Source organism: Lates calcarifer, linkage group LG24 (genome assembly GCF_001640805.2).
Source record: "Lates calcarifer isolate ASB-BC8 linkage group LG24, TLL_Latcal_v3, whole genome shotgun sequence".
Lineage (NCBI taxonomy): Eukaryota > Metazoa > Chordata > Actinopteri > Centropomidae > Lates > Lates calcarifer.
Window position 1 is genome coordinate 14,005,662 of NC_066856.1, and position 15,412 is coordinate 14,021,073.

Sequence of the window (15,412 nt, forward strand, 5' to 3'; positions counted from 1 at the left end):
AAAACAATTACACTCCTCAAGGTTAAAGCCTTGATTAAAAATCACTGGACCTGCCGCCGGACGCTCTAATTTGCCCTCAGTCTCCTCCCCTCTGACCCCAGTCCTTCCTCTAACATGTAGTCCTGACACCTGTCTCTTCATAGACGCTGTGTTTCTCCAGGCAAAGCGAACGCAACATTAGTCTCCCTCTAATAAATTCCCTCCACCTTCCATGCTCTGCAGACTGTAATTAACACTCTGAGAGTTCAGAGATTGGCTTTTATTTATAGCGCCCCTTTCACACCTGCTTCTTTTCTCATTTGGGTGATAGACAAGAGGCGGGCGCTCACCACACAGTGTTTGTTAACCTCAGAGGTTAGAGATTATTTTGCTCTATGTTTGTTTCCTAACTCGGGTGTTGCCAGGAACGTTTCTGATAAAGTTCATTGCGTCGGGTGTGAAAAGCATATCAGCAAAAGAGGGTCAAACATCAGTAAGTCTCTGTTTACATGATTCTGTGCTTTGCTTCTCTTCAGAAGGAAGCTTGGATCCATTATGGGCCCTGATAATTGACCATAGTGAGACATCAGCATTGCAACATAATATCTGCTTTGTAATATCTTCAGCAAGTATGTTACTATGTTTCAGCAAAAGACTTGCGTCTCTATCTGCACTCCTAATCTGAACCTCAGGGGATGTTTGTGTTGCAGTGCTTTGACTTGGAAAGATGTGACTAATTGTTGGCAAAACAAATCTCCGGTGTAATGGAGCGTTCCTGACAGGCAGGACGAACACTCGCTGCCTCTCTCTGGAGGGAAAGCCACCATTCATTTCCTAGGGAAACCTGGTTATCATTGAATTTTAGGAGCCTCTCTGTGAGGAAAAGTGTGTTTTTGTTCGTGTGTCCGGCATGTCTTCTGCACACTCTACTCTGCACTATTGAATTTCAAGTCTTAACTTGTCTCATGCACTGATTATCCGAGATTTAGATGTATCTCACATTTAATCTATTTAAATTCTCCGTTTTACTATGCTGCTCGTCGCTTTATGAGCACTGTTTGAAACTGGATCTCCTCTGCAGGTGCTGCTTCTCTGTCTGTCTACCTGTGTTTAACTTTCTCCTACAGTCAGCTCTTCGACTTTATGTGTTTGCTTAATGACAGGCTGCGTTTTTAAGAGAGGATGTGTAAAAAGCAAGCTACAGCAGGTTAGAAAAGCACACTTTGCTCTGCATAATAATTTCAGACAGTTAGATGTCTGGAATTTGTGTGGACTTTTATGTGCAGCACGTTTATTATGATTTTGAAAGCTCTGCTGTTGGATCGAGTGTTAACATACAAACTAAAAAGAAAAAAAAAGTTTATATAAAACTGAAGAATGTCGTGTTGCAGATAATTTGCTGTATGTAATCTATAATCTATTAACACACAAGTGATAGAGAAGCTTGTTTAACTCACATCTTGTTCGACAGAGGATCAAACCACAGCAGCCATCCCCTATTAAACCCAGTTTATTAACTCATCAGTCAAATTGAATGTCTCAGCTTATCTGTCACTGCCGCTTCATTTTAGCATCAGCCATGGCTGATAACACTCAGGGTTTTCAGTGTTTTTGAGCCTCAGTGTTGTTGTCACTGCTCTTGTTCTGAGACGACCCTGCACATAGTTTGAGTTGTGAGGAACCACAAAGTGAGAGTAGACACTGGGTCAGTGTCAAGCACAACCAACCTGTTTGTCATACCTCTGGTCATGGACTATATTACATTTATTCCCTTTTAATAGAAAATTAACAATTTTTATAAGTGATTTTTTTAATCAAGCATTTATGGAGAAAAAAATACCAAATTGAACATCTCCAGCTCCTAAAATGTGCAGATTATCTTATTCTTATATTATTCTGAGTGTAATATCTTTGGGTTTAGAACAGTTTATCAGACAAGCAAAGCAATTTAAAGACATCATATTGGTCTCTTGAAAATTTTGATGGACACTTATTTTTCTACCCAACTGGATTAAAATGCAAAGTTCATTCTCATTGCCTTCTTCACTCTCTGACCTCTTCATGTTGACCCAGACAGCTATTTTCTCCAGGAGATTTATAATCTTAAAAAAAAAGACAGGCATGTGGTCCAATTAAAGTTCTTGTGGAAATATTTGAGGGGTCAGTTCAATGAACAATATTGAGGATGGAGGCAGAAATCTCACACATGGATATCTCAAAACCCTAGACTAGACACTGTACCAAAAGGGACATAAATCAGATTGTATTGGGGGTGAATTGACCCGTTAAAGGGAGGGTGAAATATATGATTTTTTGTTTTTCACATCTCTCTGTTGTGCTGCTCAAGTTCTGCTAAAAACTTAATTGTTTGCTGGTATTACCAACTTCTTTGGAGTACGTGTGTGTGAAAAACTGAACGAAGTACTTCTCCAGACAAATGTTCCCAGTGAATCTTTGCTAATGACGAGAACAAGACACGTTAAATGGGGGAAAGATTGTAATGTTCTCTCTCATGACCAGGAGCGATACTGCTCATCACATTGTCTATTCTTTATGTAAGAATTTGTTGAGTGCTCTTCTCACATTCATCACACAAACTCTTATTGTGAAACAATAAAATTTCACAATTCCTCAAAGCTGGTGGAGGCTTAGGCAATAGTTACATCAACTTAATCCGTGTTGACCCTGGTGAGTTGATCTGCAAAGAATCAACACTGTTTCAAACCCTGAGAGAGACAGTCCTCCAGACTGCTTGGCAGAGTCTGTTGGTACACTGATAAAGCAGCTTTCAGTGGGCACTAAATTAAGCACTCTGACACCCAGAGATAGAAAGGCTAAGAAACCGTAGAGGGATGTGACTTTTTTATCCTTTTATTGCCTGAAATTATGCACACCACACACACACTCTGGCATGCACAAATGCAATGGAGCATTCGTTCTCCTCCACTCGCCAGTCATGTGTGGCAGTCTCCTGTCAGCAACACTGAGTCAGGTGGGAACCGAGAGAGGAAAGAGGGGAAAACAAGCAGAAACTGAATGAAAGAAGGGGTGCAGACAGCACCTTTATTCTGCAGTTTTATGACCTCCTAAACGTCCTTGAAAGGTTTGAGGTGGAACCAAATTACAGCCCCTCTGGTGTTTGTGAATCAGAGGTGTTGACAGGCGTGAGTCCGGCCAACAAGGCTGCTCGACAGAGTCAGGGTGAAGGTATGCGGGAGCTTTCAGAGCCAGTGAAAGAAAAGTAGAGGGGAAAGATTTCCTTTCACACAAAAGCTGAGGAACAGTCTTGCCTTGAGGAGAAGCCTTGTCCCGCTGGGGGGTTATTTTAGGTGTCCCTCAGGGGTCTGCCCTCGCTGCCCTCTACTATCGTTTGACAAAAGACCCAGAGTTTCCCCTGGATAATAAGATATTCTGACATCCCTGAATCAGAGAGGTGGCGTACACAAGAGAAATGCAGGTGCATGTGCTTCTTTAAAGAGTGACTCATCATGGCCGTCCACAGAGGAACATGCTGGGAAAAGAGCAGCCATTTATTCAAGGCCCCTATGTTGTGGTCATGGTGTATTTTAAAGCATCTGCTGTTTGCCAGCTTTCCAACATATACTGAGGAACTGACAAAGATCCCTTTTAGGATGAAAATAGATGTTTATGTGTAGGTGCCTGTTGGGTGAGTATATAACTGCTGCTGACAGGAAGTTTGCCTGGGATACTTTGTCCACATAGATGTGACTAATGACCATTAGGGAAAGCGTGAGAGTCAGGAAGTATTAGAGGTATGTGAGAATGAGACAGTGAGCGAATAGCTGGCAAAGGGAGCTGCTGCAGAGACCGAACAACAAAAGTGAGATGATGCACAGAGAAAGGGAACTTAATGGTGGCACAAAGCATGAGCAGGGTTGTAACAGTAAATATGTAGGCGGTAGTGTCATTAGCAGTGTTTTACGGGAAAATACTAGTGGCTGTATTTCTGTTTTTAAATGCAAACTGTGTCTCAAATTGAGCTAGCTGTTAGGTCTGGTTCAGTGAGAGTAGCGTAGCAGGTGACTATGACTTTTGTGGGTCTTGGTGTAATGAGCTTTATTCTTTCATTGCAGTGCTACTGTTATGAAACTTCTTGGAATAACAAAGAAAAGTTACACCTTGTATTTGTTGGGGCATTTAGCTTTGACAACGGGACAATTCATTGTAGAAACAACAGTGAGAAACACTGAATACTCCATTTGTTGTTTGAAAACTCCACAAGGTATCTAAAATGTTTTCAAATAATCATAATAAGAAGTTGATTGAGAAATTAGGTTTTCAAGGGATAAATAAAAGCAATTCAAGATGCTTTAAATAAAAGCGTATACACTGTATAAAGACTCAGGGGATTAAAGTAATAGGATTAGTAATAGGAAGAGTAAAGCAAATTAGAATTAAAAAGGAGAATAAAAGTTACAGTCCAGTGCAAGACATCAATGAATACCCACTAATTTGATTTAATAAAAGGCAGTAGGATGCAAAAATTGTTTTAAAAAATGGTTAAAGAAACTTGGAGGGAGGTTATCAGGATTTTTTTATGTGGTACATTAAAAAATGAATGCTGCCTCTCCATGTTTAGTTTTATTGATTTTTTTTAGAAAGACATATGAAGGCAACATTACAGTGGACAAGTGTTGGTCTTTTAACTCTTAATGTGGATGTTAAAATTTAGGTCTGAGTCCATGACTACACAAAGATTTCTGGCCTGGTTTGTGGTCTATAACATTATTGGAGGTGAGCACTAACTTTTAATTCTCTGGCTCCAAAAACAATTAGCTGCAAATTACGAAGCACTCATCCATCGTCGTTTTTTCATACTCTCTGCTGCGCCTTCTGCTCTGTTAAATTCTTCCACTGTACATCAACACCCACCTCTACGTGCAGATTGGCCTCTTTGTTTCTGGCCTTGCCCATGCTCATTATAAAGTGAATCTGTCAGCCTCCACTTTGGGAGAATTAGCATCTTAAGCCTCTCCACTTGCTCTCACCTCTCTCTCCTCCCCTCCTGAGAACCACTGGTCAAACACCCAGAAAGAGGAGGAGGAGAAAGGACGACAAACGAAATGTGAGCGTGAGAGAAAGGAGAAGAAAACGCGCTCTGCTATTTAAACCCAATGACCTCAGTCTCATAAAAAGAAGATGCAACGTAGACTAACAGTAGAGGAATCAGCAGTTTTCTCTGTCCTAAAGCCAACATAATTTGCATAACTGCAACAGCATGCAAGCACTTTGTAAACTTTGTGTTTGGATGACTGCTATGAAAATGAAGTTTATTACTAATTGTCTTTAACTGCGTAATCCTATTAGGGTCATGGGGAACAGGGGCTTATCCAAGCATGCTGAGCATTAGCCTGAAGGCAGGAAACAAGTCTGCAGTCCATCACAGGACAAACAGATGAACAGACCTTCCCTGCGCCCTCTCCCTCACACCTACAGGAGACTTAACATCTCTAATCCAGGCGATTTGGGGAAACCCATGTAAACAAGCAGAGAACATGCATTCTTTGTCAACTTTAAAGTTTATTGTAGATATTTGATTGGGGAAAGTAAGGTAGAAGGAATAGATGTGTTCAGTATATCAAAGCCAAATCCTCATGCTGAACTATATGTACTGAACTATTAGTCAGTTATCAGTAATGTCTCTGATAAACAGTAAGTTTTGCTTGTAAAAAAAACTCTTGAACAGACTGTGAAATCCACAGGAACCATCATGATGTGATAACTCTGTTGCAGACACAGCGACTAACGTTATAAACTGTGCTTTTACTGGCCTAATTTTGTACTGAACCAAAAGAAACTGTTTGTTTTTGCAAATGTGCACTGTGGAGCTTTCTTATAACCAAACAAAAGTTGTGTTTACATTCACCAAAACTCACTGTGTGAGTTTTTCCTTGAGCTCTAACAAACATGTTAAACGCATTTCCTTCCTTGTAAAACATTTGTGAAGCCATTTGCTGTTTGTTTTTTAAATCCTGAGTTGTTTAACAGTCTTCTTCTGTCTTTGTTGGCACATTGTTGCATGTTGGCTTGTTACCTTCACCTGTTCATCAGTGATAGAGTGTGAAACCATCAGCAGGAACGTGCATATCACACTATCCACAAACAAAAGAAACACCAAATGAGGATCCAACAAAATAAGAAAAAACATCTTCCAAATCTGAAAAATTGTAGCTTTTCAAAGAGTGGAAAAATATTAAAATGCCAGCCTTGCTATTCATTGTGGACAGTGTAAACCAAACTTTTGCAAAAGAATGAACACGGCTGTGTTTTATCCCCTTAACTTTCTGTTGCCTTTTGTCAGTACCACATAAAGCAGGTGCTGTCTAAAACCCATGTGTTTATTTTGTCAGACTTTATAATGGTGATTCAAACAGCTTCTCAGTGCTGCAGCAGCGGTGGAATATCTGTGTCCCTATCTGACCTCATTAAATCATATCTCTGTTTTATGCTTGTTCCATTGTCTGATGACAGAAACGGAAAAATATGTAAAAGAGAGAGAGAGACACTCAGAGGAGGTTTAACCAGCTAAGACTGACTTCTTACCAGATGTTGGCTGTTATGTAAAATTAGGAGTGGGTGTAGTTGTAATAAAACTGCGCTGTGACATTATTATGGTAATATGATTGCTCACTAATGTTGCCATGTGATTTGTTAAGCCACAGGTATAATATACAAATGACATGACGGAGTAATTTAATAATATCCATTTAGGTTTTTCCCTCCTCATTCTGACTCTTTTCAGCTCAAGAAATCATTTCTTATAATGACACAGCACATTTCACCTCTGATCCAGCAGTCTGTCTCAGGCTCGGTTAATCAAGTCAGTGTTTACATTAACACAGTACCATTTCTCACCTGTCACCAGCGTCTCATTTCAGACTGTGAGATGGGGATGATTGGGTATGACTGTGGCCCACTGGTCTGTGTGATGGCTGCTGAGTCATTCCTAATGTGCATCTGTTTCAGGCAGGGGCGAGATTTCTCCCCAAAGCAATGAGAAAAGTCTGCAGGGACAGTGAGTTATGAGGGAGCGGCGCAAGATTAATGGCTCGAACGGTTCCCGCCTCTGCGATTTGACTAGTGCCTTAGTGAAAGTAAAAATATTGTGCCATGTAATTATTTTGCTTTCACAACTCACCAATCTGTTAGACAGATCAACAGATTTTCCTTTCAGTTTGATTAACATAGGGTTCAATACTTCAAAGCTAATTTGGGTAGAAAATAATTACAGTACATTTGTGGTGACCTACTGTACATTTACTGAAAATGAAATTACAACTTCATGGTGCTTGAACGTTGCATACACTGTTTTTGTTTTGTTTTTTTGTTATTTACACTTTCTTTTCCTGTTTCCTTAGGGCTCTCTTACTCATATACGGAGGGGCAGGCAGGAGATGAGGACGCAACAGTGGACGTGAAGCTGTACAGTCACCGGTGGAGGAGATGGGTCCCCCCGAAACCCCGTAACATGGACAGCAACAGGGCCAGTCAGGAGCAGGACCAGGACCCTGAGCAGGAAGACCCTGAGGGGTTCCCGGGTCTGCTCTCAGCGGAGGAAACAGACAACAGCTCCCAGATAGAGGTAGGTGATGATTCACACCAAGGCTGTGCAACTGATCAGAGATAAACTCTATGTCATCATTTATGTCTGACATTTCTAGGGGCTTTTTTTTTGTGGGACCGGAATTTATTGCTACTCTGCTGCACACTATTATTAAAGCAGTAGTCTACTGATTTTTGCACAAGAAGACTAGTTTACTTATCATGAGGATAGATGAAAACATTTGTATAATGTGGCTTTGGGGGAGCTTCTAAAAGTCTGAAAATAACCCTGATAATATTGCGAGGATTAACTTTCCTGGTGCTTATGTGAAGCTTTCCTATTGCCACCATCCATCCCATATGATGTGACTTGTAAAGGCCCTGCACACCTGCACAGGTGTTTCCATGTATCCTGGCTGGGTATACCTCTGCTCAGGTCGAAGTTAGACAGAGTCATGCTGCTAGACATTATGAAATGTCACCAGACTTCTCAAAAGTGTAATGTGTCCCATTCTGGCACCGAGCTAAAAAGAGCATGAAGAAGATGTAAATCAAACACAGTGAAATGAACCAAAATAAGTGAAAACTGTGAGTGTCATGGGCTTTTAAAATATTTGTTGTGTTTTGTGTTACGCTGAAAGTCCTGGTGACATGAGTTACGACCAGCTACAACTGCAATAGGGGATTTTTCTTCACTCTACAAAACAACCTCGCCTCAGAGTCCATTTAGTAGCTGCTCTGGAGCTTCTAATGTCTGCCCTGTGCCATGAAAGTGATGTGGATGTTTGAATTTCCATTTTTTCTCGAGCACTTCAGGAACTTCCACTTTGGTTTAAATATTGAGTTTCAAAGTTCATTCCTGATCTTGTCCTTGCCTTGTTCTTGGCTTTGTTTTCAACTGGAATTACAGTAATAGAAGGACGAGACATTGGGGACAACTGCTAAAAAGTGAAAAGGTTTTTTTTATTTTCAAAGTGCAATAAAAATATGAAGTGAAGGCAAATGATTGTAGATGATTGAAAGTTTGTCATCTCAGTCATCCACCTGCCCAGATAAAGACCAACTTTATTGTGACAATTCAGATCAGTGCTGACAAACAATGTGGCTCACACAGTAAAGCTTCTGGTCGAGTAAAGAAACCAACTAATATGAAGAAGAGAAAGATTCGATAAAGTCTTCTGTTGAGCAGTACCTAAAAATACTCCTTGGTTACGTCCCTGGAGCAATTATAAATCTCCTTAGAAGAGTGGATGTTTAGTAATGAAAAAGAAGACTAGGAGGGGCAGTTGAGGATTAATATTTTATATCAAATTAAGCTCAGCCCTCAGGTGTTCATCTACCTTCTGTGTAGGGCTGGATCCTCTTAAACGTGACCTTGGAGAGACCAGAACAGGAAATTAACCGGGCCTCCTACAGTTCCAAGGGGTTAGTGGACCTGCTAGAGATTAATGCTTGGGGTTCGGCCCGTGTTTGAGTCTGTGTAAATGAAAGGCATTGCTCCGTGTCCCTTGTTATGGCGCTGTGGCCGGTGCGCATCATCGAGGCGTTCAGTCAAAATGATGGCAGCGGCCTGGGGCTTAGACAGCTCGTTAAGTTTTCCTGTGGCTTCTAATCATCTCAGGTTCACAGCCCCGTGTCTCTCAGCGAGGGAGGGAGGGAGGGAGCTTTGATCGTCAGCTGTAAACATGCACACACACTCACGTGCGCACGCCACTTCATACTTTACGCACACATTTATGCATGGACGCAAGGTGAACACACTTGTAATAATGCATCAACACACCCACTTTAGATGTTGTGCACACTCTAACGTGCACACGTCCTCCCTCTTTGTTTTAGTTCCCTGACGCTCATTTGTTGTTGCCGAATGGAGAAACAGTCCAATGCACAAACACCCCCTCATTCCTCCTGTCATTACCCAACGCACACACACGCACAAAACACACACGTTCCCTAACCTGCCACCAACACTTTGTTGACATGAGAAAAGCCTTCATTTTCGGGCAGAAATAGTAGACACTGGGCTGAAATCTTCCACCCAGCAGTGAGCTGAATGGGATTTTAAAGTCTGCCTTTTCCTTGCTGAAGTAGCTCTAAGAGGAACTGTGTGTCCTCTTACAATCAAAATCTGCCCTTAGACACTTTCACAAAGCCGTATATCATCAGTCTGTGATGGCAAACACATTCCAAGAGTTATTTTGTGTCATAATTTATTTTTTGGCACACCTGCGCCCATCAAACTGCTTTTTTTTGACTCGCTAGTGATTTGCGAGCCAAATTTCCAGTTGAGAAAAATTAGAATCTCATAATTAGTGTGTCCTGTGGCTGTAGTGAGCTATAGTCTGTTGAAGTTGTAGTTTCCACTTTATAGAAGTGAAGAAATCTGCCTCTTTCCTCCATTGTCTTTGCTTTGAGGTCAGGCTGTGTTTGGGTTAACCGGTGCCATAGCTCAAGTTTCCAACAATAGATTCATCTCACCTTGACATGCAGGTTTATAACAGTGGCCTTAACAGCAGACTGTCTGACGCCCTCAACGACTGTGACTCACCATATCTCTCTCTCTCTGGATCATTAACCTCGATTGAAGAAACTCTGGGCTTTGTTTTCAGGTCGCTGTAAGGTAGAACAAAGTTGAAGCAAACTGTGGGAACATGTCAGTGTCACCCAGTGCAAACCAGGTCTCACCACTGCTTCTTCAGCAAGGTGAAGTTTTTGCTAGTCCAGACCTGCTGTCAGTAATGTGGCTTGTGGCTGTTAACGGTTGTGTTTTTGTTTTTTGTTCTCTTTCAAAGTGCTGGTTCCCAGCAGTTTTTCAACCTTGTCTTGGATTGTGACCATGTTTTTAGGTCCCAGATATTTCGTAACCTCAACTGTGAGGTTGTTATTTAAATTGAAAGTATGCGTGGTGTAATTCAGTGTTTATACTTGCGCAATATTTGGTTTGCATAAACAAGGATAAACACAAAGTACGTGCCTTAGCCATCCGGCCACCAGGGCGCCACAAGTATACAGGATTTTACACCTTTTACGATTTTTTTTAACAATTCAGTACCAAATTGGATGAACTCTGCTGCTACATTGGACCATATCAATATCATGCATCCAAAACCACAGCTCCTTATTCATGTTGATGAAACCACTGTGTTGGCACAGCAGAGATGTGAATGAAGAGGTCTCTGGAAAAAAAAGCAGGGTCCTTGTGAAAAAAAGTTGAACCTGGCTCAACTTTTGCAGCGACACTCTGCATTCGCCTCTCAAATACGTGCAAGCCCACATTTCTGGTAGATGACTTCATATATTAAATGGCGCTCTACTACTGTTTATCTTGTGATCGTAGAAACAGTGGATGAATAGTAAAATCCTGCTTTGTGGTATTATGAACCTCTTTGCAGTATTTTCTTGTCTTATAACCCTTTAAATTTATGGATGTTTTATTTAAACTGGACTTCCTGGATTATATTTCAGCTTTCATCTGTGGTACTTCTACACCATGTGCTATTTTCCATGTCAACACCGGCTCAGTGTGAGAAATTGCCTGCATACCAAGCGAGCCAACATAGGGATCTGACTTCAAGTTTGAGGAGCTCTACTTTAACTAGCTGTCAGATGACAACATTTCAAATCTTATCTTAATGACGAATATAAACATGCCACACAAACACATATGCAGAGGACATTTGGCAGATAGATTATACAGACTGCTCCTTTTTCAAATCCTGTATCGCATTGCAACACCGCAAGTGAAGCCAAGAGAGGCTTATGTTCCCTCTGAAATAATGTGTACATTTGATGGTGTCATTTTCACGCCTGGCTGTTCATATACTAAAGCACAGCCTGTTCTGATAATTTAACCAGTGTCAGACATGTCAGGTTGCCAGTAAAAGCACACAGTATACCAGCGTTTGGGGAGGTCTATCCATCCTCTCACTGCTGTTGTGTTTGTATAGCTTGCTTTGATGTGTAGTAATAAGGGTGTGGTTTATGGTGGATGGTTGTTATTGGATATGTGGTGATGTCTGGGACTTTACAGCTCAGGAGGCTCTTTGGGGGAGCTACATGCTTCGCTACGTTCACTGTTTATTTGTGTATCTCTTAAGGGAGCGAATTCACACAGCGAAGCAGCAAACTGCTCGTCTAGCTAATTCTCATTACGTCTCTTGATTCCCAGTGTTACTTTTACACTTAGCACACTCTATATTCAGAACCTGCAGCGAATGCAAATTAGTTTTTTCCACCTTTATTTGTTTTGTGTCTGTTTGTCAAGTTTGTTAAAAGATTCCCAGAGGGCAATGTGTTTGGAAAGAGATGTTTACTGCCTTTATGTTCAGTGTTTAAACTCAGTGAGGGTGTACCATCTCAGGCAGCTTCTACAGCTCAGAGCTGCTCTACAGATGAACTCATACTTGTTTAAATTTCAGTTTGTGTCTGGCCCATTTGCTTTTTTAGCTTTCTGACTGGGCATCATGTTGTAGCAGGAGGGTTGCAGACTTCTCTCAGCGGGTCAGCCAACGTGTTGGTTTGCCGTCGTTTCCTCAGATGAACAAAGACCGCAGAGGTAGTGAGCTTGTGAATTCATTCTGTAGTGCTCTCTGTGTATCTCTACATCCCTGACCATCACTTTTAAGTGCAACCAGACACACACATTCTGTCTGAACCCATCAGACAGCTTACATATCCAATTCAGAAGATGTACAACCACAGACCAAAGGATGGCTTAAATTATACATCAGGTGCTTGGATTCATCTCTGTGACTGACTGTTTACTCTCTTCACATTTTCATTGTGTTTGAAATATTCCCACATGGGCAAATTATTTATTCACTTACTGAAAAACCTTCTGATTATATTTCTTTAAATTTTCAAGTGTGATCCAATAGTTGTGGAGCATTTTAATTGCCATCAGTAAAAGTTTTGTTGTGCTTCAGGTGCTTAGAGAAGGTCTACTCTTCACTGTTCCTCTTCACTCTGCAGGAACCAAGATCTGACTTAACACCTGACTCAAACCAGGTCCAGATTACACTGTATACTGTTTTTAATTTCATTAAATTCATTACGTGAAAACTTCTAGTTCATTCTAGTGTTTCCATACCTGTTAAAAGGAATAAGAAGTACTTTGGTGCAGCACAGACCAGCATGTGGTTTCACATTGCGGAGTTTCACCACAGATACCATCAGGCTGCTACAACTGGCAGGCAGTGGAGTAGAGCAATGAATAATGGATCACAGACATTATCAGCTGATAAAGAGCTGCACACATGAGCGATGGCGTCCTTTTAATGCTTTTTCAAACAAGACTGCAGTCTAATATTAACTGTGTACTCTGCTCGGTGTGTGTGCATATCCACATGTGGCGGTGTCATAGGAAAATGAAGGCTGGCCGAAGAGCAGCTTAATCCAAACATATTGGAGCATTTATTTAAAGCTCAAGTGCACACATGAAATTTTATTTTCTCAGGAGCAAAGATGTAGTTGCGGTTGAGGGGATTACATTTTTTGGCGTACTTTTCCTTTATTTTTCTGACAAACACCAGTGAGTCACAGCCACGACTACTTCATCAGCAGCAGCTTTAAGACACATTTCAAAACATCTTATTTTCTCTAAGTAAAACACCCAGAATAATCGTGTAAAGGCGAAGCGATAAAATCCTTTCATTCAGGGTGTCTCCTGTATTAAAGAGCCATTCAGATGTGAAAACATGTTGGCCCAAGATATTCAGGTCTCAGTATAATGCAATATTGATGTGTTGGGCAGCTTGAGTAAATGCCTCAGACAGAGAAGGGAGTGAATTTGGGATGAGTTTTGTACACTGAATGAATCTTTTCTACAGTTTGTTTTTGTGCTCCGGAGGCAGCTAGAGGTGCATACATAATACAAACAATTAAGACATACAGACTTATGCTGAGTTATGCAAAATATAAGGTATGCAGGGTCACACAACAGAGACAAAGGCACGGTTTGACACTCGACACACCGCATAGTGACAGAAAATGAGCCATTACCAACAGCAATTGTTGTTTTCTCCTTCCCCACTTAGTTGGAGTATTTCAGTTTATGAAGGACAGATGAAAATAGGGCAGGGATTCCCTACTGCAGCTGAGTGGCAAGGTTATAGTCCTCCCCTCCTCTCACTTGCTCATCATGGGGCTATCTATCTTCCATTAGAGTCTCCTCTGAGCTTTTCACTGCAGCTTCGACATCTCCTCCTCTGAAGAGTCAGTGAGGGTCAATTGGAATTTGCCCAGCTAGAGCTGTGTATGTGTGTGTCCCATATGAAGCCAGAATATATCTGATATAGTTTTACAAGACAGTATGAAGTAAAAATGCATATTTACCTTCATGTTATAGTTTGTAGGAGAGAGCAGAGATTACAGTAGTACACTAGGATGCTCCATTTGCAGTCTTTTAACTACAGCCATGCTTTAACCAGTCACAGCAACATGTCTATTCACATGATGCATAGCTGCTTTACACCCAACCACAACCAGCTGTAGATGTACTGATGTTCAGTTCAGATAGAACAGAGATGTATATCACTGCCACAGAACTTCTATTAAATGTATACAAAATATTCTCTGTTGCTGTCTGTGGATAATTTGTGTGCTGAACATTTTACATTTATAAAATGTCAGCATTCATTTTACTGCTCAGTTTTTTTCTGCTGTCACTAGAAAGTTCAGTTCATCTGTCCACCACTTATCTTCATGTCCTGATGGTTTTTTCACTATGTGAGACTGCGCTCGCCAGTCACTGTACGCATTTTTAAGAATTATTATTATTATTATTTTATTATGGATGACTGATACTGTAAAATACAAATACCAACTTTTTGTACTTAAGTATGGTGCTCAAGTGCTCTCTAGGCTAACAGAGTAAAAGCTGCTGGGATTTGACTTTGAATTAAATTTTAAAATCTGAATTTGAAATGCTACTATAATGATAAAATGTTTTGTAGATCTGTTTGGTTGGAGACTGTCTGTGCTCTGCCTTTTAAAATGTTTATAGGTTTGTAGTCCACCTGTTCCAGCACCCCTAAAGACACAAAAACACAACCAGTGCAGCAGCAACTCTCACACCATGTTTGTATTTTCGCACATCAATATCTATTACCTCATTTCACTTGCTGGCTCATTTGTTTGCAGCACTTAGTTTAAAGAAACGCTACCTTACTCCCACAACCTCCCACTAAAATGCATATATATTTGTGTATTTTTGTGTTTGTGAGATTGTCTCTCTAGTCATGCTCCATGTACTCAGGTTTGTTGTGCTCTTGAAAAAGCCCTCACAGCTTCATGTCCACCTACACCCAGCTGGACGATGGCACCCTGCCCATCTTCCCCTTCCCCCTTGAGGGGAAGAACCGCCAGCTGGCCCCTCTCACCTCCGAGGAGCCTGTATCTCCCTTGGTCCTTCTCTGCAGGACTGAAAACATCTTGTGCTGATTAGCGGGAAACTTTACAGCCTTGCATTTGTGTCTACTCCGTTTACAAGTGCCCTTGTTTTCTATTCTGAAAGTAATGTGCTGACTAAGGCTACCTGGAGGGGCCTTTTTTCCCTGACATGATTTGTCTGCACTTTAAGCTGTGATGAAAGGCTTCTGGCAATGTTTGTTTAAATCTACAAATTAATCAAAAGTAACACCACCTACATGGATGAACTCCATTTGGAATTGTGATATTTATCAGTCCCTCAGAGGCTCTGCTAAGCCTGAAACATTATCTCTCTGTCTTATATCCCAGGCTGAATATTGAGTAGGGGTATTAGATTATAACTCTCGGAGGAAAGTATGAATCCTTGAAGCAAAACGAACTGAGCAGAGAAGGATTGTGCTTTAATTAATGTTTGTCTCGTGGCCTTTTGACAACCAAGGTG

The 15,412-nt window shown here is 41.0% G+C and overlaps 1 protein-coding gene across 2 annotated transcripts in view; it reads left to right on the forward strand.

Moving 5' to 3' along the window:
* plxdc2b (plexin domain containing 2b) overlaps positions 1–15,412 on the forward strand; it is an 80,011-nt gene that overhangs the window by 24,669 nt on the left and 39,930 nt on the right. For both annotated transcript variants that reach the window (XM_018695343.2, XM_018695344.2), the window contains exon 2: positions 7,359–7,582. In XM_018695343.2, the coding sequence (XP_018550859.1) occupies positions 7,359–7,582 (224 nt within the window). The remainder of the gene's footprint in view (positions 1–7,358; positions 7,583–15,412) is intronic.